The sequence below is a fragment of the Ailuropoda melanoleuca genome, chromosome 15, assembly GCF_002007445.2.
Source record: "Ailuropoda melanoleuca isolate Jingjing chromosome 15, ASM200744v2, whole genome shotgun sequence".
NCBI lineage: Eukaryota > Metazoa > Chordata > Mammalia > Carnivora > Ursidae > Ailuropoda > Ailuropoda melanoleuca.
In genome coordinates this window covers 10,746,071-10,768,126 of record NC_048232.1, presented here as the reverse complement: position 1 = coordinate 10,768,126, position 22,056 = coordinate 10,746,071, and the positions used below count along the sequence as shown (strand labels likewise).

At 35.6% G+C, this 22,056-nt stretch overlaps 1 protein-coding gene across 2 annotated transcripts in view; it reads left to right on the top strand.

Moving 5' to 3' along the window:
* The window catches only part of UPF2 (UPF2 regulator of nonsense mediated mRNA decay), a 108,723-nt gene that overhangs the window by 67,313 nt on the left and 19,354 nt on the right, over positions 1–22,056 (top strand). For both annotated transcript variants that reach the window (XM_034643478.1, XM_002925150.4), the window contains exons 11-18: positions 874–990; positions 2,401–2,586; positions 4,626–4,829; positions 5,556–5,831; positions 8,092–8,275; positions 13,666–13,805; positions 16,789–16,893; positions 17,185–17,283. In XM_034643478.1, coding sequence (XP_034499369.1) covers positions 874–990; positions 2,401–2,586; positions 4,626–4,829; positions 5,556–5,831; positions 8,092–8,275; positions 13,666–13,805; positions 16,789–16,893; positions 17,185–17,283 — 1,311 coding nt within the window. The remainder of the gene's footprint in view (positions 1–873; positions 991–2,400; positions 2,587–4,625; positions 4,830–5,555; positions 5,832–8,091; positions 8,276–13,665; positions 13,806–16,788; positions 16,894–17,184; positions 17,284–22,056) is intronic.

The window sequence follows — 22,056 nt, the reverse complement described above, 5'->3', positions numbered from 1 at the left end:
GTTAAGTAGCAAGAAATAGTAAACACTTTTAATACCTAATAAATAAGAATCACTTAAGTTTTAGTGTAGTTCATATTATGCAGTAATGTGCCCCTTTTAAATCATGCCATAGAAGGATAAATAAGGACAGAGCAAAATAGTCATATTAGCTAAAAAAAAAACCAAGTTATTAAATAATGCGATATGTTTGAATCAAAACTGTTTTGGTTTAGAAAATATGCATAGAGGGGCGCCTGGGTGGCACAGTCCTTAAGCGTCTGCCTGGCTCGGCTCAGGGCGTGATCCCGGCACTCTGGGATCGAGCCCCACATCAGGCTCCTCCACTAGGAGCCTGCTTCTTCCTCTTGCACTCCCCCTGCTGTGTTCCCTCTCTCACTGGCTGTCTCTCCATCAAATAAATAAATAAAATCTTTGAAAAAAATATGCATAGAGAAAGATTCGGAGGATAAATACCAAAACGTTATGGTAATGTGTTAACGTTTGTAAATTTCATACGACGAGCCTGTTGTGGTCAGAATTTTACAGTTAAAAGTCATACAAACCAAAACAAGCGATTTAGAAAATGTTAGCTGTGTATGTCACAGTTGTTTAAATACATACCATCTAATGGTCATTATAGAGAAAGGGCTTTGATACTAGTTCTCATGTATTTTTCTGAAAGAAAAGGCATTAAGTATATTGAAGATTTTATGTAAAATTTTTTTGGCTGAACAAAGATACTCAGCAATGAAGCTTGTTAAGCCAAAGTAGACTAGCTTTTGTTTTTCACAGTTGACATTTTTTAAGTTGTTATACACATTAGATCTGTATTTTCTTTTTTTAATAGGATTGAAGTATTGTCTTTGTGTTTTCTCATCATCATTATTATTACAGATGCTTCTATCAGACTTTTCGCATCACCATATTGAAATGGCATGTACTCTATTAGAAACATGTGGAAGATTTCTTTTCAGATCACCAGAATCACACCTGAGGACCAGTGTACTTTTGGTAAGGACCTGAGGATCCTAGCAAGAGCTTGAGGTTCTTGATTTACTTCAGGGCTTAGAAATACTGACCAGTGTCTGTGATCTTGCTCTGCTATATAAATAGAAGCATTTCTACCTAAACTAGAACCTCCCATGTTTATGTGCTGCGGCCATTCCAGGAGAGTTGTAGGAATTTTTCTCACTTGGCTGCCAGTGAATTCATTGTATTGTAAAGGAGGATTAAGTTCAACCACAAATACCTTTTGATAAATGATGCAAATGAGCAAGTACTGTTACTACTGTTATGTTAGAGCTGGTTTTTTTATGGATGTTCTTGAATGTTCGAAAAAGCCATTGTTAATGTGCCATAAGCATATAAATTACAAACTTAAAAATATAAAATTCAATTTAAAAATTAAAAACTGTAAGCTTGAAAAGTTAACTTGGGGTAGAAGCTATTTCTTAAGCTACTTAAGATGCTGACATGGCCATCAGGTTTATTAAGCAGTTATTATGCTTATTGATAATATCCATGCATTCCCTTGCAGTCTTGGGAGGGAGGGAAGTGTGGTGGCAGAGGGAATATTGGTGTTAGTGTTAAAGAGAGCTCAGGTTTAGGAATCCCTGGGCATATACTGTCATTACATCAGTGTTACTGTTATGAAAGTCTTGATTATATCATTTTCTTTAGATAACTTATTTTTTTAAGAATCCAGTTGTGAGCCTGAATACTCTCTGCCAATAATATTTAATATGAAGAAACATGAGAATTTATTTCTAATAAAAATATTAACATGGAGGCTGTCAAATGGAATTGATTTCCAAATTCTCTCTAAGCTTATATCACACTAACCACTTAAAGTTCAAATTTGATCATAACAAGGAAAAAGCTCTTCTTGGTCTCAGGCTCTTAAGATTAAATGAGACTGTGTGTATAAAAATGTAATAGAGCTAGCTTTTAATGTCTTGTATTTAATTACAGTATTTGAATCCTCTGTTTTTGCTAGGGAAAACATTTACCAGTCATTGTGGTATGGATGAATATTGGATTGGCTCAGTGGATCTTTTCCCCTCTTACAGCAAAAGCAGCTAGCTTTTATCACTGGTTGACTAGATCTGTTTTGAATCGCCGCCTCTTGAGTTGATGCTCAGGGCTGTGAACAAGTCATAAACCTTGGGTGCTTTTAGTTTTCTTGTTTGTAGAGCTGTGTCAGAGCCTAAGGCCTAACACCAAGCAGTCATGGACTAATTTGTTCTAAAAACATGGTTTTGGTATAGTAGTGTGCTAGTACATTCTTAGGAATACCTAGTGAGTGGGGTTTTTTTTTTTCCTTTTCTAGTCCTATACTGAAATCCTGTCACCGAGAATAGAAATTTGGTTAGGAATAAACATTAGAATGAAAGTATTTTGACTTAGACTTTTTTATTTTAGGAGCAAATGATGAGAAAGAAACAAGCAATGCACCTTGATGCAAGATATGTTACAATGGTGGAGAACGCATATTACTACTGCAACCCACCTCCAGCTGAAAAAACAGTGAAAAAGAAACGTCCTCCTCTCCAGGAATATGTCCGGAAACTTTTGTACAAGGATCTCTCCAAGGTTACCACTGAGAAGGTAAATCTCATTGAAATCATAAAGTAATAGTCAATTCGAGATCTGTAGTAGTGCTGAGATGATATAATACTCAACTGAATTAATTCTTTTTCATCCTGATGATTATGGTATTAAGAGCAGTGCACTTGGCTTCTAGCCTGTGCACTAAATTGTTTAGGTCAAGAACATATATTTTAGTTTCTCCAGATCAGTTTGTTTATAAATGGTTTTAGTGTTTGACAAAGTACGGATAAGGAATGTAAACAGCTTGCATTATTCACATTTTGTAATTGGAGACATTGAAGCAGAGCTGTTAAAGTTTCAGCAGTGAAGTTTAGGAGAGTTAAGATTAGATAACAAGTTGAATTGCGATTGCTTCTGTACAAGTCATCCTAAGATGGAAGTCATATGGTGATACGTAATATATAGGACATATGTTTTGTTTTCCTTTTATGATTCTTACTCTGACGTGGTAATCCTTCTCATTTTAATTTTGGTGCTATTTATATTTGAAATTACTATTTTGTTTCTGATATTCTGTAATGAATTTGACTTTAGGTATTCTGCTTCAGTACAGGAGATCCTAACCTTGAGTGAGCTTTAGGAGGTCCATGGCCCTCTGAAATTTCATAATTTTGGTTTCCAGAAAAGGTTAAGAAGTGCTGACCTGTTTCCTTAATTATTGCAGTTACCTGTTAGAAACTTACCTTTTAAGTAGGATATGTTGAACAGAACATTTCATGGTTAACTCTACAAGTTGAAACAACACAGTGTAGAACTTTTTTCTTTTTAGGGAAAAAAAATGTAAGACAAATAAGCTGCTGGACAGAGAAAACCTATGGGGAGGAGAAAAGGTGTGTGGTAATACACGCATTATACATGGGTAATAAGGAATGATCATGCGACTTTGGAAATTGGACTCAACTTTCAGAGAGAGATGGTAGTTGTTTCAAATGACAAGCAATTTGAAAGCTGTTTTAGAATTAGCTAAAAGTTTAAAAAATATAGTTTGCTTTGTGGTTGAGACAACATTAACATTTCCACTGAAGCTGATTTGAGAACATTAAATTAAGTGCTTGAAAGATGGATGGTGGCTAGGGTGCCTGGATGGCTCAGTTGGTTAAGCATCTGTCTTCGACTCAGGTCATGATCTCAGGGTCCTGGGATTGAGCACCACATTGTGCTCCCTGCTCAGCAGGGAGTCCGCTTCTACTTTTCCCTCTCCCTCTCCCTGCTGCTCTTTCTCTCTCTCTCTCTCTCTCAAATAAATAAATAAAATCTTAAAAAAAAAAAAAAAGATGGATGGTGGCTATAGAGAGGAAAGAGTGTTTTGAGATCTGCCAATAGTATCCTTTTTTTCTTTTTTTCTTTTTTTTTTCAGAATAAAGATGGAAGGAACTTGATTACTAGGTAGAGCTCAGCTCACCATCTCATTACCAGTAGAGTTTTTGAAATAGCAATGGCTAACTTTCATGTGGTACTTATAATGAGCCAGACAGTTTCCTATGTACCTCACGTATTTTAACTTGTCTAATCCTTAACAACAAACTGTGGAGTAAGTGCTGTTATTATCCCCCCTTTAAACATGAGGAAACAGAATGCTGTGTAATGTTAGTCTTGATGTCGTATCCTCCATCTTAAGTGATCTTTTAACCCACTGATCTTAGGTTTATTTATTTACTGGAAATTTTTGATTTATAAAAAGTATCTGAGATTATTTACATTATTGATTTGCAAAAGAAAATACTGTTTTTGGTAAACCTTGGTATATGTTTTTACCGACCGGATTTTATGAGTATGTACTATTAGCCTGATTGAAGATCTGGAAACTCTAGGAAATTTGGGGTATCATGAAGAGATGTTGGGCAAATATGAATAAATTTTGCCAGTAGTTAGAAGTTTCTCACTTTTCCTGTCTCTAAAGTGAAGAAGCTGGTAGAGGATCTCTAAAGTATTTTTCATTTCAAAAGTCCTATGACTGCAAAATGAAAATATCTATATTGGTATATTGGAGTATTACGTACTTACCTTAAAATTGAAACAACATTCTCTCCGTGTAGGTTTTGAGACAGATGCGAAAGTTGCCCTGGCAGGACCAAGAGGTGAAAGACTATGTTATTTGTTGTATGATAAACATCTGGAATGTGAAATATAATAGTATTCATTGTGTAGCCAACCTCTTAGCAGGACTGGTCCTCTACCAAGAAGATGTCGGAATCCATGTTGTGGATGGAGTTTTAGAAGATATTCGATTAGGAATGGAGGTAATAAAGACATTCCTTAAAGTCATCAGATTGGAGTTTGTGGAGAATTTAAATAACTTTTAAATCCGATTATTGAAAAATAATAATCTGGGAACCTTCCTTTTCCCTTAGGATGTCAATTTACTGTTTCTTCAGAGTTAATGTTTTCTTAATGAACCCTGTTGTCTCAGATTTCCTAGTCATCTTTCAGGCTAGTGCTGGAGAGTTTTTTTGCTGCTTTTTCTCAAGTTCAGTTAGGCTTATTTTGGAAGAATATAGTAGATTTTAATTATTTCTGGGGCACTAGAACTCAGGTTATAGGAATCTGTGAATCTCTTAATTAGATGAATTGGTAATCTTTTGATAAGAATTTCTATAAACTGTTTCCTCTTTCTGTTGGCTTATCATTTCCTTAATTCATGGATTACAGAAAAATAAGTTGTGGGGGCTAATAGGGAGAATTACATGTTAACTGTGTCATCAACTCAGTTAATGATAGCTTAATACTAAATTTAACATTTAACTTGTTCTTTTTATTAAAACATTTTAAAAATAGCCATTTCTTAGAGAAAAAGGATACGTGGAAGTGATCACTTTATTAAAAAAGAAGGAAAAAACCCATTTTAAAAAAATCTATTTTGTGTTCTTTCAGTAATTGGTATTATCAAGTGACAGAGGAGAATTTTACTTCTTTTCAACACATTACTATTCTTTAATGGAAATTTGTTTTTTGTTTTTTTCCTTTAGGTTAATCAACCTAAATTTAATCAGAGACGTATCAGCAGTGCCAAGTTCTTAGGGGAACTTTATAATTATCGAATGGTGGAATCAGCTGTTATTTTTAGAACTCTTTATTCTTTTACTTCATTTGGTGTTAACCCAGATGGCTCTCCAAGTTCACTAGACCCTCCTGAGCACCTTTTCAGAATTAGACTAGTGTGCACTATTTTGGATACCTGCGGCCAGTACTTTGACAGAGGTTCCAGTAAACGAAAACTTGATTGCTTCCTTGTATACTTTCAGGTATGTAAACTCAGATATGTAGTTCGGCATCATTTAATACATTGCTTGTGTTATAGGAAATATTAGAGAAGAAACACACTAGCATTCATATATCACATGTAAGGTGTGTTCATCATTATATTGGATTTTTTCTTCCTGCAAGTATGCTCTAGATATTAAAAATATATGATGAATTCTACTATATAAACATTCTACTTTAATTGTCACTTTTATGGTTAATAACAATTGATCATTAATTTTGGGAATTATTTTGGTATGGTTTATAAATTTGGTATAGTAATTTATGGATTACGTTTGGTATGGTAATTTATGAATTAAATTACTCATGATTTTTGTACATCTGATAACATTTTTAACTCATCTGTGTTCTGATTTTACATTTAAAATTCTTGTTTCTAAATGATTTCACTTTTTTTTTTTTAAGAAAAACTATCATTTTGGGGGAAATATGTTATTTTCAGNATTTTTAACTCATCTGTGTTCTGATTTTACATTTAAAATTCTTGTTTCTAAATGATTTCACTTTTTTTTTTTAAGAAAAACTATCATTTTGGGGGAAATATGTTATTTTCAACACAGGAAAAAAATATTTGTTCATTCATGGTAAATTCTTGGGTTGTACTTCCCTATCTTAATTTCTGTTCATTACGTAAACTTACGTAATTTAGACTAAGTACAGTATAAAGTAAATTCAGAAACAAATATGGAGACACTTCTACAACTTTTATAAGGTTGGTGTTCCAGAAGTTAACTTAGGTTTAGGTTGAACTGCTCACTGTTGAATTCTCCAGGTGTTACTGAAATAAAGTACCAAAAGTACCATTCAGTTCTATATGCTTGTTCTATTCTATATAATCTCTTGTTAGTGTTTTCTTCATTTATTGGTGAAGAAAATAAATTTAAAACTATAACTTTTGAGGTATCAAAAACATATCCATGTAGTGGCTGGTGTTAAGTGGAGGCAGATACTCTGGGGGAAGAGCAGTTGTTAACTTTGTTCTATCACTGTACCTATGCAATAGAGGACAGCTTATTACTGCCTTGTTTCCTGAATTGATAAGAAAATGGAGAAGGGAGTTTTGCAAATTTGAGAGTCAGATTGCCTGTTGTATGTAAGGACTATCTTAAGTTGGAGACTGTATAGAAAACCAAAGTTTTGCTGCAAAATGTGATCTGTAACCATCAGCATCGAAAGTAAACTCTCTTTCACAAGACTGTCCTTATTTGCATTCACTCTGAAATCCCAAACAGAGAAAAAAGCCACTCAGAAATATCCAGGAGCAGATTGAGACAAAAGTATTTTTTGATTAACAAGCAGAAATGTGTAGCAGGATCTACCTAGGGAATTGGGAGTAAGGAGTGAGTGAAGTCTGGGGAATGAGGGCAGTATGTTCTAGGTCAGAGAATGTACAGTTAAGTATGGGAAGGCCAGACGAAAAGGACCACCCTGCAGCAGTACTTCTAAACTTTAATATACATATGCATCACCTGGAGATACTGTTAAAATGCACATTGTGATTCATTTGGTCTAGGGTGGGGACCCAAGAGTCCGCATTTTTAACAAGCTCCCAGTTGAGGTCCACACTTGGAGGAGCAAGGACCTAGAACAAACTGGAGAGGAGAAAGCACCCAGAAGAATACCGTTTTATATACAAGCAAATTCTTGGTTTGTGCTTTTTAGTTAAAAAAGTAGAAAATAGAATGAAGGAACCAGGCTAGGAGAAGAGAGGGAAGATCTCTAAACCGTGCCATATACACAGTAGCTGTTCAATAAATGCTTGTGGATTAATGATTTTTACTTATTTCAAAAACTGTATCTCCAGATACTTTAATTGACCTGTTTAAAAATCAAAGCAGGGAACACAGAGAAAATAATAAAACATCAAAACTGTGGCTTTGAATCTTGTTGCTTTTGTTGTTTCGTAAAATAAATACTTAAACTCAAACCCTGTTTGGTGTTTGGGAGTGGGGTTTCTGCCTTGTTTTAGTACCTGGAAATTTATTTGATATTTTATTTATGATTTTTCCTCACCTTTAAAAAGGATTTTTGACAGCTGTAATAAAAAAAAAAATTAAAATCACCAAATGGCTTAGGAACTGGATTAGGATTATTGTTGACCATTAATAAAAATGGTAGGTGTTTTGTATAACTTTTTAGCTTAGTTATTAAAACTAGGTAACATCACAATATAGATTATTATTTTAAAATATTTTTGTTACTGATTTCTTATAGCTAAATTTATTTTTCATTTGTTATCAGCGTTATGTTTGGTGGAAGAAAAGTTTGGAGGTTTGGACAAAAGACCATCCATTTCCTATTGACATAGATTACATGATCAGTGATACACTAGAACTGCTAAGACCAAAGATCAAACTCTGTAATTCTCTGGAAGAATCCATCAGGCAGGTACACGACTTGGAACGAGAATTCTTAATAAAACTAGGTAAGCAATTAATTAGAGAAAATGAAGATGATATTTGGCAGATTGTTTCTAGAATTTGCTTTATATTATCAGAGTTTGTTTTTGTATACTTTCTGTTTCCAATGTTGAGTGTTACCTAATAGTGTTAGGTAAGACCTGAGTGGCATACTTCTTGATTTCATTAAATAATCCCAAGTTGGAGGAAAACAGTCACCTGAGACTTTGAAGGAAAGGTTAGTGATGGAAAAACACTCTCCTGTCAGCCTCTCTTAATTAGTAGAATTTTTGGTTGCTAATACAAAACACTTTTGATGAAAGAATCTCTTATATATACAGTATTTATTTTCAACAAGCATTATTTCCTAAGATAGTACAGGCTAGACACTGTAGGGGGAGTATCTGTTAGAAGTTTTGAAACTACTCTGTGCAATTTCAGACCTTATTCCCTGGGAGAGTTGTCTCTATTTCTAAGGACTAGAGAAAATGTGAGAACTATGTGCCGTAGGACAGTTGGTCTGTTTACTTTCTCAACATCCTTCCAAGACTGCTCTGGAAGAAGAGTTAGCTCTTGAAGGGACTAGGAGCTGACTAACTTTGTCAGTGGAAATAACTGGAATGACGTGCAGCCTTACCAATCTGGTTTGCTTGCTAATAGTTCTTAGCATGTTAGCATGTTTTATTGTAGTCATTTCAAAGTGACATGTTTTTAGGCTGTTAAGTTAGTGTTTTATTTCCTGCCAGCTCTTGGTACCCATATGTCTGTCATTAGGAGACCCTTAAGCTTCACCATTTATGCCAACTGCATAAATTTACTGTGTTGCATATCTAAAGAACTACTTTTCATGGCAAAGGTAGTTGTGACTTTTTTCCTCTAAAACTGTTCTTTTCATATTATATCCAGCATTTTAATAGGATTTCTTTCTCCAAAGATCCATCATCCCTTGGAGAATATGATTGCTGCTATGTATTTGAGCAGTATTTTTAAAGGTGCTACTGGTTGTGCAACTATTCACTTTTCTACCACTCCACCCATTAGGGCATATGTGATTCCTTTGTTCTTTGAACTTTGTCCCAAGTTATCTGCTTTTTTTTTTTCCTTTTCAAATTTCCAAGTGTATAAAATGATCAATTCAGGCAGAGTACTCATTTGTCTTAATTATTTCATTTACTTCAAATGCTTTTTTAAAATTTTTTATTTTTAAGATTTTACTTATTTGAGAGCGAGAGCATGAGAAGGTGGGGGAGGGTAGAGGGAGAAGGAGAAGCAGACTCCTTGCTGAGCAGGGAGCCCAGCACAGGGCTCAATCCCAGGACCCTGAGATCATGACCTGAGACAAAGGCAGACGCTTAACTGACTGAGCCACCTAGGCGCCCCTACTTGGATGCTTTGATATAGTTAAGTCTTAGCCTTGTTTCCCAAAAACTTTTACCAATGGTACTCTCTGTGTAGTGGGCATCAGGTAACACTAGTTTGACACCTAGTTTGGTAGAAGTAAAGAGTGTGGTGTGCTTTATCCTTTATAGAGCAAAGGGTTAAGTTAATGGACCTTAGGCTTCTTTTGAGAGATCTGTTCTTGTTTAGAATATGGGAAGGGAAAAAACAGGTCACCATTTGTGAAACAAAATCTAAAAGATGATGACAACTAGAATCAATATGCTCCCAAGTTGTCCCATTTTCCTCCTGTTTTAGAGTCTAAATATCAGGAAGAAGATGTACATGAATGAATCTGTATTAAATCTATTTCCTATTGATAAACCATAAGATCATACAGTATCTTGCCTTTGGTAGTTTTTTTGTTTTCAAGTACTTTGTAAATTCATTATTATTTTAACTTTATAATAGCCCAGTGCTAACATAATAGTTAATGAGAAAGCACTACAAAGTTCCCTTGTATTTTGCAAGTCATTTTAATATAATTAAAAGTAGTACTTGTTTAGAGCACCTGGGTGGCTCCATTGTTTAAAGAGCCGACTCAGTTTCAGCTCAGGTCATGATCTCAGGGTTGTGGGATTGAGCCCCACCTCAGGCTCTGCACTCAGCGTGGAGTCTGCTTGAGGATTCTCTCTCTCTCTCTCTCTCTCTCTCTCTCACTAAAATGAATAAATGCACCTTTAAAAAAAAAGTAATACTTGTTCATGGCAGAAATTGTGAAAAATACCAAGAAAACAAAAATCACATTCCATACACAAGAATAATCATCTGTTAAAATTTTTTGGTATATGTTCTATTCTTTTAAAATTTTTTCACATGTTTGCAGTTTTATAACTGGATTTTTTCCTACCTATTATGAAATTTCTTCATAACATCATATATTTTTCTAATTCTTAATTGTATTCCTTGATCCTATTGTTTGATGCTTAGGTTATTTCCAGTAATTTTACATTACTATAAATAACATTTTTGTGTGATATTTATGTGTATCTTGGTTTTCTCAGTATAGACATAGAATTACTGGCTAAGACGTTCTCTTTAAGAACAAAACCAAAATGGTTATAGGCAATATAATTTAATCTGGTTTTGGAACTTCTAGATTGTATTATAGCATAAGGAACAGAAATGAAGGAAGCAGAAGTGAAAAAGAAAAGAAGCCACGTGAATAAATTATAAAGGCACAGTGTATTTCACGAATTAGAAATAAAATCAGTAGACCAGAATAAAAGGCCTAGAGGCACCACCAGTTAAATACAAAATAATTTATATATAATGAACTAGGAGTCTTAAAAATAGGATAAGGGCAACATGTTGGTCAGCATTTTGGAGGAAAATTTATATAGAGCCACATCTTATCAAACTCCAGATGGATTGAGAAGTTAAGTATTTATTTTTAGAAATGCTTGGGTGGCTCAGTTAAGCGTCTGCCTTCGATTCAAGTCATGATCCCAGGGTCCTGGGATTGAGTCTGCCTCAGACTCCTGCTCGGTGGGGAGCCTGCAACCTCTACCTACAGTTCTCCCTGCTTGTTCTCTCCCTCTCTGTCTCTTGCTCCCTAGCAAATAAATAAATAAAATCTTTTTTTTTAAGTATTTATTTTTAAATATAGATCTGATGATCAGGTATTTGGAGAGGCATTAATTTTCCCGATTTCTAAAACAGTAGAAGAAAGCATATACGTGGCAACCGATTTGGGTGTTTAAAGCTTTTATAAAATAGAAAAATTAAAGTGAAAATAGTTTCCATGGCAGGTTAGTTTCACTTACATAAAGAACACAGGCGAATTGGTAATAAAATAGAATACCCCAATAGATAAATGAACATGACATATTCATGGGGTGCGGAGGAGAATCGGTGTTTTTATTGAGTACTGTCTAATGCCAGAATGACACAGGGAGGTAATGTTAGTTATATTTGACAAATCAAAACACTAGGTTAACCTGTCAAGCCAGAACTCGAAGACTGTGCTCTCTCGGACATATTAAGTATGGGAGGAAATGCTCAACATGTCTAGTAAGGAGAAAAATACAATTTAAAGTAGTCTGATTACGAGCAGGAGAACTGAGGCACCAAGCAGCATTTTGTTGTTTGTATTTTGTTAACCCTGTGTCCTGTGGTGTAAATTTTTATCTCCCATTATTTATTTTAGATTGACAATGTCCTAGGGATCAACAACTGGATAGTTATTATACTGCTTAGCAAATGCAAAATATATTTATAAATTGCCTATGAAAGTAACCTGCAGTGCAAATAAAATGTGTTAGAAATAGTCTGTATTTTCCTTACAAATTAGAAGTATGATTATCAAAGCAAAGAACTTACACATTATAGTTCTTCCCATGATGCATGTTTTAAATGGATAGAACAAAGGTGTAAGGTGTAAGCTCATGCTATGTGAGTTTATCAGCACTGTGATATTTTTACTCAGAATGTTTAGATTTAGACAGTTGTGACTTTGTTTTTTGCCTTTGATAACTTAAATAACAATCCAATATTCTGCTTCTTAAAGTCCCTATAAATAACTAAATAAATGTATATGTATAAAATCTGTATTTGTATCTGAAAACTAATAAGTGATAGAGAAATTTTAAGTTGCTGGGTTCTCAGTCTGAAACACCAACTTCTTTTTTCAGCATTAATTTTCCTTTCTCTCTGATCATTATCCAACTTTCCTTAATTTTTATTCACTACTTTAATCACCCTGCACTTTCGTATTTTTATCAGTTCTTGGTTAATTTCTTCAACATAAGACACCGGAATAATTTTTTACTCTTATTGGTTAGGTTATTCAAATTCTCTGGGCTTCATTATTCCTCATAAAATGAAAGAATTAAATCATTACATGATTGCTAAAGTTTCTTTCTGCTCTAATCATCTAAGAGTCTGAATAAACAAGTATTTACTAAACACCTACTGTGTATTTATCAATATATGGCCTCTGATAAGTTTTGAATATATAAAACAAGTTCTTTGTATTCAGGGCCCTTATAATCTGATGTAACGTTTATGAAATCATTAGAAAAAAACATTACATGGTGTATCCTTAAATGTAAAGTGCTATGAGAAATTCTCCAAGTGCTTTAGGAGCAAGTAGGAAGAGTAATAGATTCAGGTACTCATTGCGTTTATGCAGGAAGTAAAATTTAGACTGAACTTAGAGAATGTATAGGAAGGACTGAAAGTGTACATTGAAGGATATTCTCTGTTGAGAAGAGTATCAGATGAGCAGGATTCCAAAATTTGTGCCAGAAAAGAGTCCCAGCTATAGGAGAAGGCTCAGGAGAGAGCCCGGGAAAGTCAGATCAGATGAGACATCTTGAAAGTAGAGAGAGTGGTTTGGAATTCAAATGTTAATTAAGAAGAATTGACTAGGCAGTGAGCTGTGGATGAACATGCAGGATGAACATGCAAGGTGGAAGCAAATTCAAGCCAGGGAGTTCCCAGGGAGAATGCCATTACTGAAGAAAAAAATTAAGCCCTCTGGTGACACAACTTTGCCTCCTTCCCTTAGTCTTAATGTGCAGACACTCAGATTGATAGCCAAATGTGATTTCTCCATGAAGGCATAATTTTATATCTTTGATGTAGGAGAAATTCTAAAATGTCATTTGGCAAAAAGTGTGACCGAGGCTGCATCTTACATGGTTGAGGCTGCATTTTGCATGCTGGTACATTTTGTTTGTATTCATCTGAGGTGGAGATAAACAGAAGCTGAAAGAAAAAAAAATACATATATGAAATATATATGTTTATATACACACATATATAATATATGTATAATGTGTCATTGCTTTTTTTGTTGAAATGAAGGTCTCTTTAGTTTGTAAAATGTTACTCAAATAATTTTAAACTGTGTTCTTATTACTCTGAGCAAATGGTGGTTGAATTATTTCACTTAATACATACTTCTAAATTAAGTGGTATAATATTGAAAATTTACCCCCTTTCATGTTTTTTTCCACTTTCTCCTTGTTTCAAGGCCTAGTAAATGACAAAGATTCAAAAGATTCTATGACAGAAGGAGAAAACCTTGAAGAGGATGAAGAAGAAGAAGAAGGAGGAGCTGAAACAGAAGAACAATCTGGAAATGAAAGTGAAGTAAATGAACCAGAAGAAGAGGTGATGACTTTTGTTTATAGCCAATAGGTACATTTGTACAAGAGTATCTTGATTATTTGAGCCAAGATTTTCTTTAATGTATAAAATAAGATCTGCTTAGTTTTATGATAGGAACTGTAACTAGTAGTATATGTCTGTTATAAAACCCATGGAATTAAGGTTTTTTTGTTTTTTTGTTCTCTTTTTCAGTAAGAAAATCACAGTATTGACCAGAAGTTCATAGGACATTTTTTTATTAGGACCATTTTTTAGAGTAGATTTTGCTGCTGCACTAATTAGATGAACAGAATCTAATAAATTAAACATCCTTAGTAAATGTGTCATTGAAAAGTAACTCATTTTCCTGTATTTCTCACCTCAGGAGTTGGGATGTATTTCCTCTTTTTCAAAAGCGAACTTCTACAACTTTGAAATTTGTATCAGTTTTAACCATTGCTTACTTTTCCAGTTGCAGTTGTGAATCTCATACATGATATATGTGTGCTTGCTAAGTAGAAAAACACAATGTTCAGTTGGCGTTGTGTGAGCCTTGTCCGGAAGGAGAAGAGAAAGGTGTGGTTTAATAAATGAAGTTGGAGGAGTTTGCTTCTCCTCCCTCTCAGGACCACCCTTTCCCATGGCTACTGTCCAAGCATAAGGAGAACATTTTAAAGAGAGAAAATAGGTTGATGAATAAGAGCAGTGGGAGATATTCTACAACTTCAGCTGAGAAAGAAGGCTAGATAGAGTTCACTCTTCAGACAAATTGTGTTCTTTGTTTTCGTCTTGGTCCTCGGCTCCACATGGACTTTCAGAGTTATTTGTAGCACCTAACAACCAGAATACTTCTTCCTGAATATCAGCTATGTAAATTAAAGATAACTAAAGATTAAGTGAATGTTCTGCTAAAATTCTAATGTAGCATTTATATAATTTAATAGTAAGTACAAGATTTATCACTATAGTAGTTATAATATTTACATGACCATTGCTGATGTCACGCTGTGAGGTAGGTGAGAAAATAAGGCACAGGTAGTTTAATTTGCCCAAGATCTCATAGTAGTACGTGCTGAGTGGGTGTTTGAACACAGCACCTGTGCTGTGCTGCCCCTCCTGCTTTCCTTAGCTAGCTATTTTGGTCCATTCACTTCCAGATCCCACAGATTATTATGTATAATAGGGATTAGGATAGTGGAATTCGTTCAGCATTTCAATTTCAAAAGTTAATCCATTTTATTTTGTCCGAGTAATATGAAAATAAAGGGTAAGGAGAAAAAGTTAATGCAGTTTAACTTAGTTTAGCTTAATTTTTGAATAGGAAGTATTTTTTAAGTGTTAAGAAATGATTAATTTTTTTAATAATATTTTTTATTATATTATGTCACCATACAGTACATCCCTAGTTTTTGATGTAAGTTCCATGATTCATTACTTGTGTATAAATGATTAATTTTTTTAAGAGCATCTCTTGCAAATTTGATTTTGAATTACAGACTTATGTTTTAAAAACTACATTTCAGGGCTCCTGGGTGGCTCAGGCGGTTGGGTGTCTGCCTTTGGCTCAGGTCATGATCCCAGGGTCCTGGGATTGAGCAGAGTCAGGCTTCCTGCTCAGCGGGGAGCCTGCTTTTCCCCTCTCCCTCGGGCCCTCCCTCCCAGCTCGCTGGATCTCTCACTTGCTTTCTCTCAAATAAATAAATGAAATCTTAAAAAAAAAAGTTAATACATTTGAAAAAAGCTAATGCATTTCTTACATTCCCAGAATATTTCCACTTTAGAAATGCTAAAAATCTCTGTCTATATAGTAAATTATAACACAGTATTTGGATTTTTGGAATTAATTGTTATGTATACTAAAAAAGTTGTAACAAATTTAAATAATTCGTTTTCTCTTAGAAGTTATTTCTCATTCACATTATTTCTCTTAGCACAGTGAGAAGTTGGATTTAGTGTAGTCTTTTTTTTAAAGTTACAGAACTAAGTAAGAGTGAATTGTGTTGTTGGAAATGGAAGAATACACAGATGGAGTGCAACTGTGTGCTTTTTTTGTGTGTGTGCCCTTTTGAAAAATCACTGAGGTTAAGAAATCACTGAGGAAAAATCCAGTCTTCTGTTTGAAAAGGAAATTTGGCTGATAGAAGAGGGGTGGGGACACTGACAGGAGAGGATGGGGATCAGAATGTCTAGCTCCTCTGCTTAATAAGCAGTGTGTCCTTGGGCAAGTCACTTAACTTACCCAAGCCTTGTTTTTTTCCTGTATAAAAATGAGGACATGAAAGCTTATCCTGCCTTCTTCAGATTCAGTAGAGCAAACAAAATGAAGTAAGTATGTGAGCATACCTTCCAAGCTGAGGTGCTTTATACACTGTAGTGCTTTGTACATTTAGTGTTCTTGCTTTCAACTGCTAACCATGTTAAATTTGAACTATTTATTGACTTTCAGTTAGATGGGTATTAAAAAACTACTATGAGGGGCGCCTGGGTGGCACAGCGGTTAAGCGTCACCTTCGGCTCAGGGCGTGATCCCAGCGTTACGGGATCGAGCCCCACATCAGGCTCCTCTGCTATGAGCCTGCTTCTTCCTCTCCCACTCCCCCTGCTTGTGTTCCCTCTCTCGCTGGCTGTCTCTATCTCTGTCAAATAAATAAATAAAATCTTTAAAAAAAAAAAAAACTACTATGAGAAATTGAATCTCAAAATAGGAAAAATATACAAAAGGTTCAAGAAGCTCATTCCTTGTGCAATTCAAGGAAGAATTTCTACAAAGCCTCTTTGTACTATTAGATCAGCGGAAGACAGTGAGATGGGTTTTCGGCAACTGGTGTGCATTAGTTTTCAACCAGTGCTGCTGGCTGACTTTGCTCTGAGTCGTAGGCAGACTGCATAAAAGGCTGCAACTTGAGAATAATGAACAATTATACAGAAGTGTTTAAATCTTAAGGCATGTAAAATAGAGATCCTTTTCAAAATGTTTTAATCTTCTACCGATGTTGAATAATTTCAGGAGGGTTCTGATAATGATGATGATGAAGGTGAGGAGGAAGAGGAAGAGAATACCGATTACCTTACAGACTCCAATAAAGAAAACGAAACCGATGAAGAAAATACTGTATGTATGGCTGAAAATTGGCTTTTGAAATCATGCCACATTCTCTTTATTATTTCAGTTTTAGCTACTGAAGTTGTGTTTCTTGTGATTGTTGAAAAATATTTCTTTGGGAATTCATTTTCAGTTTGTTTTCCTATCTAAGTACTTTACTATATTAACATTTTTTTTTTTAACATGTAGTAATGTTACGTACTTGACTCACACATTCCTTGAGTTATGTTGAACCAAGTTATCAATACAAAACATGATAGTTAAAATTTCTGGTCTGTTTTCTTGTTTTGTTTTAATAAGGAGGTAATGATTAAGGGAGGTGGACTTAAGCATGTACCTTGTGTGGAAGATGAGGACTTCATTCAAGCTCTGGATAAAATGATGCTGGAAAATCTTCAGGTATGAACGGTTTCTCTGCTCCAGAGTGTCTTTTCACTACAGAATGCTACGGAAGTCTCCACATCTAAATACTTGCCTCTGCAGCAGCTTTTCTCTCGTGTATACAAGCTTGGCGGTTGGCAATACTTCTTGCATCCCACGTCCTGATTTGTACATTTCTTTGAGATACACTGGGAAAAAATGTAGTAAATATGAGACTTAGAACACAGTAATTTCATCATACCAGTCTCTGTCTTTCCTCTCTGAAGTCCTATCTCTGTCTCTAAGACCTTTTTACTTATAGTTTGTTTAGGATTCAAGCTTTGCCAAAGATAAATATTTGGAGAAATTTAATATACCAAGTTTTTTTTTTTTTTTTTTTAAAGAGACAGCCAGCGAGAGAGGGAACACAAGCAGGGGGAGTGGAAGAAGAAGAAGCAGGCTCANCTTATAGTTTGTTTAGGATTCAAGCTTTGCCAAAGATAAATATTTGGAGAAATTTAATATACCAAGTTTTTTGTTTTTTTTTTAAAAGAGACAGCCAGCGAGAGAGGGAACACAAGCAGGGGGAGTGGGAGAGGAAGAAGCAGGCTCCCAGTGGAGCAGGGAGCCCAATGTGGGGCTCGATCCCAGGACCCTGGGATCACGCCCTGGGCCAAAAGCAGACAGACACTTAACGACCGAGCCACCCAGGCGCCCCCAATATACCAAATTCTTAAGTTTGATTTAAAATTTGAATAACTTTGTTTGTAAATATTTAGAGGAATATTAGTCATTTGATGTTTAAAGAGATGTTGTTTAGTATATTCTTGACATTAATCCACTAGATTTTATAAAAAGCTCTATCTTCCCAGTAATTTAGATTAATTATGTTTTTCTGTAGTTAGAGGTCGCATCCTGTGGACTGTTTACTTCCACCCTCTATATGGCTGTTGTTAAACCCGTTAGTGACTTGAGGAGACTGCTTCTTTTGGGATAGGGTATGAGGGCCTCATGCTGTAGGCTCATTGGAAAATGGGAAGGGAGGAAGTGAAAATACTAGATACAGAGACAAATGACTTTTGAGGAGTTTTACTAGAAAGGGAGGAGAAATGGAGAGGTGACTAGAGGTAAAAGAGGAGGGTTATTTTTTAAATGGAAGGTATTATAGTCTTTCTGTGCTAATGGAATAATCTTTAGGGAAGAAATACTGGATTTTACTTTCATGGATGCTACCAAGGCCAAAAGCTATGATAAGGTACAAATTAGTGTTATAGGTATATTAGGCCAATTTGCTTCTTCCTGCATATGTTAAAGTTTTTTCGTATATCTAGAAGTTTCACGAATTCTTAAATTTATGTCATTTAGGAGCATAAGTCATCAAGTAAGATAATCATACTCCCTTTGAAGAGACAGATAATAAAGTTTATTTCTTTTAAGAAAAAGATTTTTATTTATTCGTTTGAGAGAGAGAGACAGAGAGAGAAAGCACAAGCAGGGGGGAGAGGCAGAGGGAGAAGCAGACTCCCCGCTGAGCTGGAAGCCTGATGCAGGGCTTGATCCCAGGACCTGGAGATCACTACCTGAACTGAAGGCAGACGCTCAACCATCTGACCCACCCAGGCGCCCCAACAATGTATTTCTTGAAGAAACTTCCTGTCTTACATAAGTCAATAGCCATTGACTCTGTTATTCATTTGTCTGGTAAGTATTTATTGAGTACCTCTGTGTGCCTAGCACCGTGCAGTGGACTTAAACAAAGTAGTAAATAAAAACAGACCTGGTTCCTGCCCTCAGAGACTGTAGTTTTATGGGGAAGGTACATGTTTAACAACTAAACAAATACATAATTTCAAATTGTGCCAAATACTAAGGAACTAAAAGAACAGAATGCTTTTGCAGAGATAGGATAATCAAAGATCATGAATTTTAGACAAACAGGCAGAAATGGAGCCATGTGGGTGAAAAATTGGGAGAATATGTTTCAGAGGTCCTGAGGCAGAAGAGGATGTGTAATGTTTAAAAAACTAAAAGGAAACCACTATTACCAGAACCTAGTCGGTCTGTGGGGAGGGTGGCCTGGTATGAGAATGGATATTTATGATGGGTCTTCTTTGGATGGCACAGTCCTATATGAACCATAGGTTCATATGAAGGTGGTTTAGACTGGGACAAGGCGAAAAGCAAGAAGAGTGTCAGGGAGACTGATTAAAAGTCTGGCAATCCCAGTGAGAGATAATGGTCGTCTGTCTAGCGTAGTGGGCAGGGCACAAGGAATGGAGTCTGGATTCAAAAGCTGTTTAGGAAGGAGAGTGAATCAGATATATTTGGCACTTAATTTGATAACAGTGGGTCAAGGAGCCAAGGACAGGACAGTTTTTTACCTTGGGCCACTGGCTAGTTATCTCTGGTTGGAAATAAGGGGAAAGTGAGCAAGAGTTCCACTTGGCTGTGTTAAGTTTGAGAAGCCTGTGAGGTGCCAAAATGGAAATGTCAGAGATCAGAGGAGAAACATAAGTGGAGTGGTTGTTAGAGCATACTTAAAGATGTGGCAATGATGAACCACCTGAACCACCCACGTATAAAGTTTGGAGAGAGGGGGTGCTTGGGTGGCTGAGTCAGTTAAGCGTCCAACTCTTGATCTCAGTTCAGGGCTTGATCTCAGGGTCATGAGTTCAAGCCCCGCATTGGACTCCACGCTGGGCATGGAACCTACTTCAAAAAAATAAAGTTTGGAGAGAGAGGAGGAGCAGGTTCAAGGTCGAGTGCTGAGGAGCCCCTAACATTTAGAAATAAGGTAGAAAAGCTGTGGAGTCAAAAGATAGAGTCTTTTGATAGGGTCCAGTAATAATTGTTTATTGGGAGTTCTTGAAGAAGCAAGCCAGAAGGATGGGAGGATGATCGGAGAGGAGGGAAGCTTGAATTCACATTTACGTGTATGTGTTTAGTGTACTGGAGAAAACTTAATCCTATATTAGGCACTAATTTACAAACACTTTCAAATACCCACACCAAACAGCCATAAGGCGTTTCTTCCTTTTGTTAAAGTTGTCACAAGAAGAGACAGTAGCATAAAAGATACTGATTTTCCATAAATCAAGTCCTGAGATTTTGTGTAGTCATAATTCTCTCACTGGAAAGATTGGCAGGGGACAGGAATGAGGGATTGGGGGGGAGGGGTGTTGGAGAAGAACAGGTAGATGGTTGCAGAATGAACTTAACAAAATTCTTTTTTTCTTTAAAGATTTTATTTATTAGAGAGTTGTTTTTTCTTTTAAGATTTTATTTGAGACAGAGAAAAGGTTTTAAAGATTTTATTTTTTTATTTGAGAGAGAGGGCTTGTATTTTTTTTTAAGATTTAACAAAATTATTCTTAAAAGTATCTGTAAGAATAAACAAATTAGGAAACTTCTGGAAAGTGGGGGATGAGATACTCTATAAGAAAGTAAAACATTTTAAACACACAGTAATAGATTGGCACAACAGTAAATAGATTAATGAAGTAAGAAAGTCCAAAATAGACCTAAAACATGGCAATTTAGTAATACTGTAAAGATGACATTGCAAATCATTTGAGGGCAAACGGATTATTCAATGAATGGTCCATAAAAATAAAGCTGAATTTCTGTTTTATTTCCACAACAGAATTAATTGCAAATTTATCAGAAATCTTAAAAATTGTTCAGACTGTTGAGTAGTGCATTAAGATTCACGTTTATTCTTCATACAGTGCTGTCACATATAGTCAGTATTGCCATGTTTCAGTTAAAGCCATGGTTAAGGCCTTAAGACTGGTAAGTGGTGTAGTCTATTCTCAGCCACCTTGCTATTTTGCTTTCCAGCACAGAATGCCATAAGAAATGACAAACCGGGGGAGGGGGGAATATATATATATATGTAATATAAATTAAAAAAATATATGGTCTATATAATGCAGGATTAATAGCTGAACTATAGCAACAGATCCTGCAAGCCAATGAGAAAAAAATGACCCAGGGTCTTCTCGTTGATTGAAAAAATAAGTGAAATCATGCTAAAGCTAACTGATAATCTAAAGATAAGCAAGTTAAGGGTACCTGGGTACCTCAGTTGGTTAAGGGTCTGCTTTGGGCTCAGGTCATGATCACAGGGTCCTGGGATCAAGCCCCACATCCGGCTCCCTCCTCTATGGGGAGTCTGCTGCTCCCTCTCCCTCTGCCTGCCACTCCCCCTGCTTGTGCTCTCTCTCTCTCTCTCTCTTCCCCCCTTAAATAAATAAACAAAATCTTTAAAAAAAAAGATAAATTAAGATGAGTCTTTTTATCAGATGATCAGATATTAAGATTTAAAAGTGATAATACCCATTGTGATTTAGTGTATGTAAACATCTGCACTTGGAATATGTAAACCAATCCAACCGTTTTAGAGAGAAATTTAGTAAACCTGTCATGGGTATGCCATTTGATATAAAAATTTACCCTTACTGATTTTCTCTCAAATGCATGAAGTTAAATATACAAGGATGTCATACTGTAATAGGAAAAGAGTATAGGAGCGCCTGGATGGCTCAGTCGGTTAAGCGGCTGCCTTCGGCTCAGGTCATGATCTCAGGGTCCTGGGATCGAGCCCCAGGTAGGGAGTCTGCTTCTCCCTCTCCCTCTGCTACTCCCCCTGCTCATGCTCTCTCTCTCTCACTCAAATAAATAAATAAAATCATTTTAAAAAATGAATAATTACCTAATAATTAAATTATTATAGAATTGTACTTGCAATAACTGTTACAACCCAAAAGTTACAGTGTAGCACTAGAATGTATGCTTGAGGAACTGGTAGGA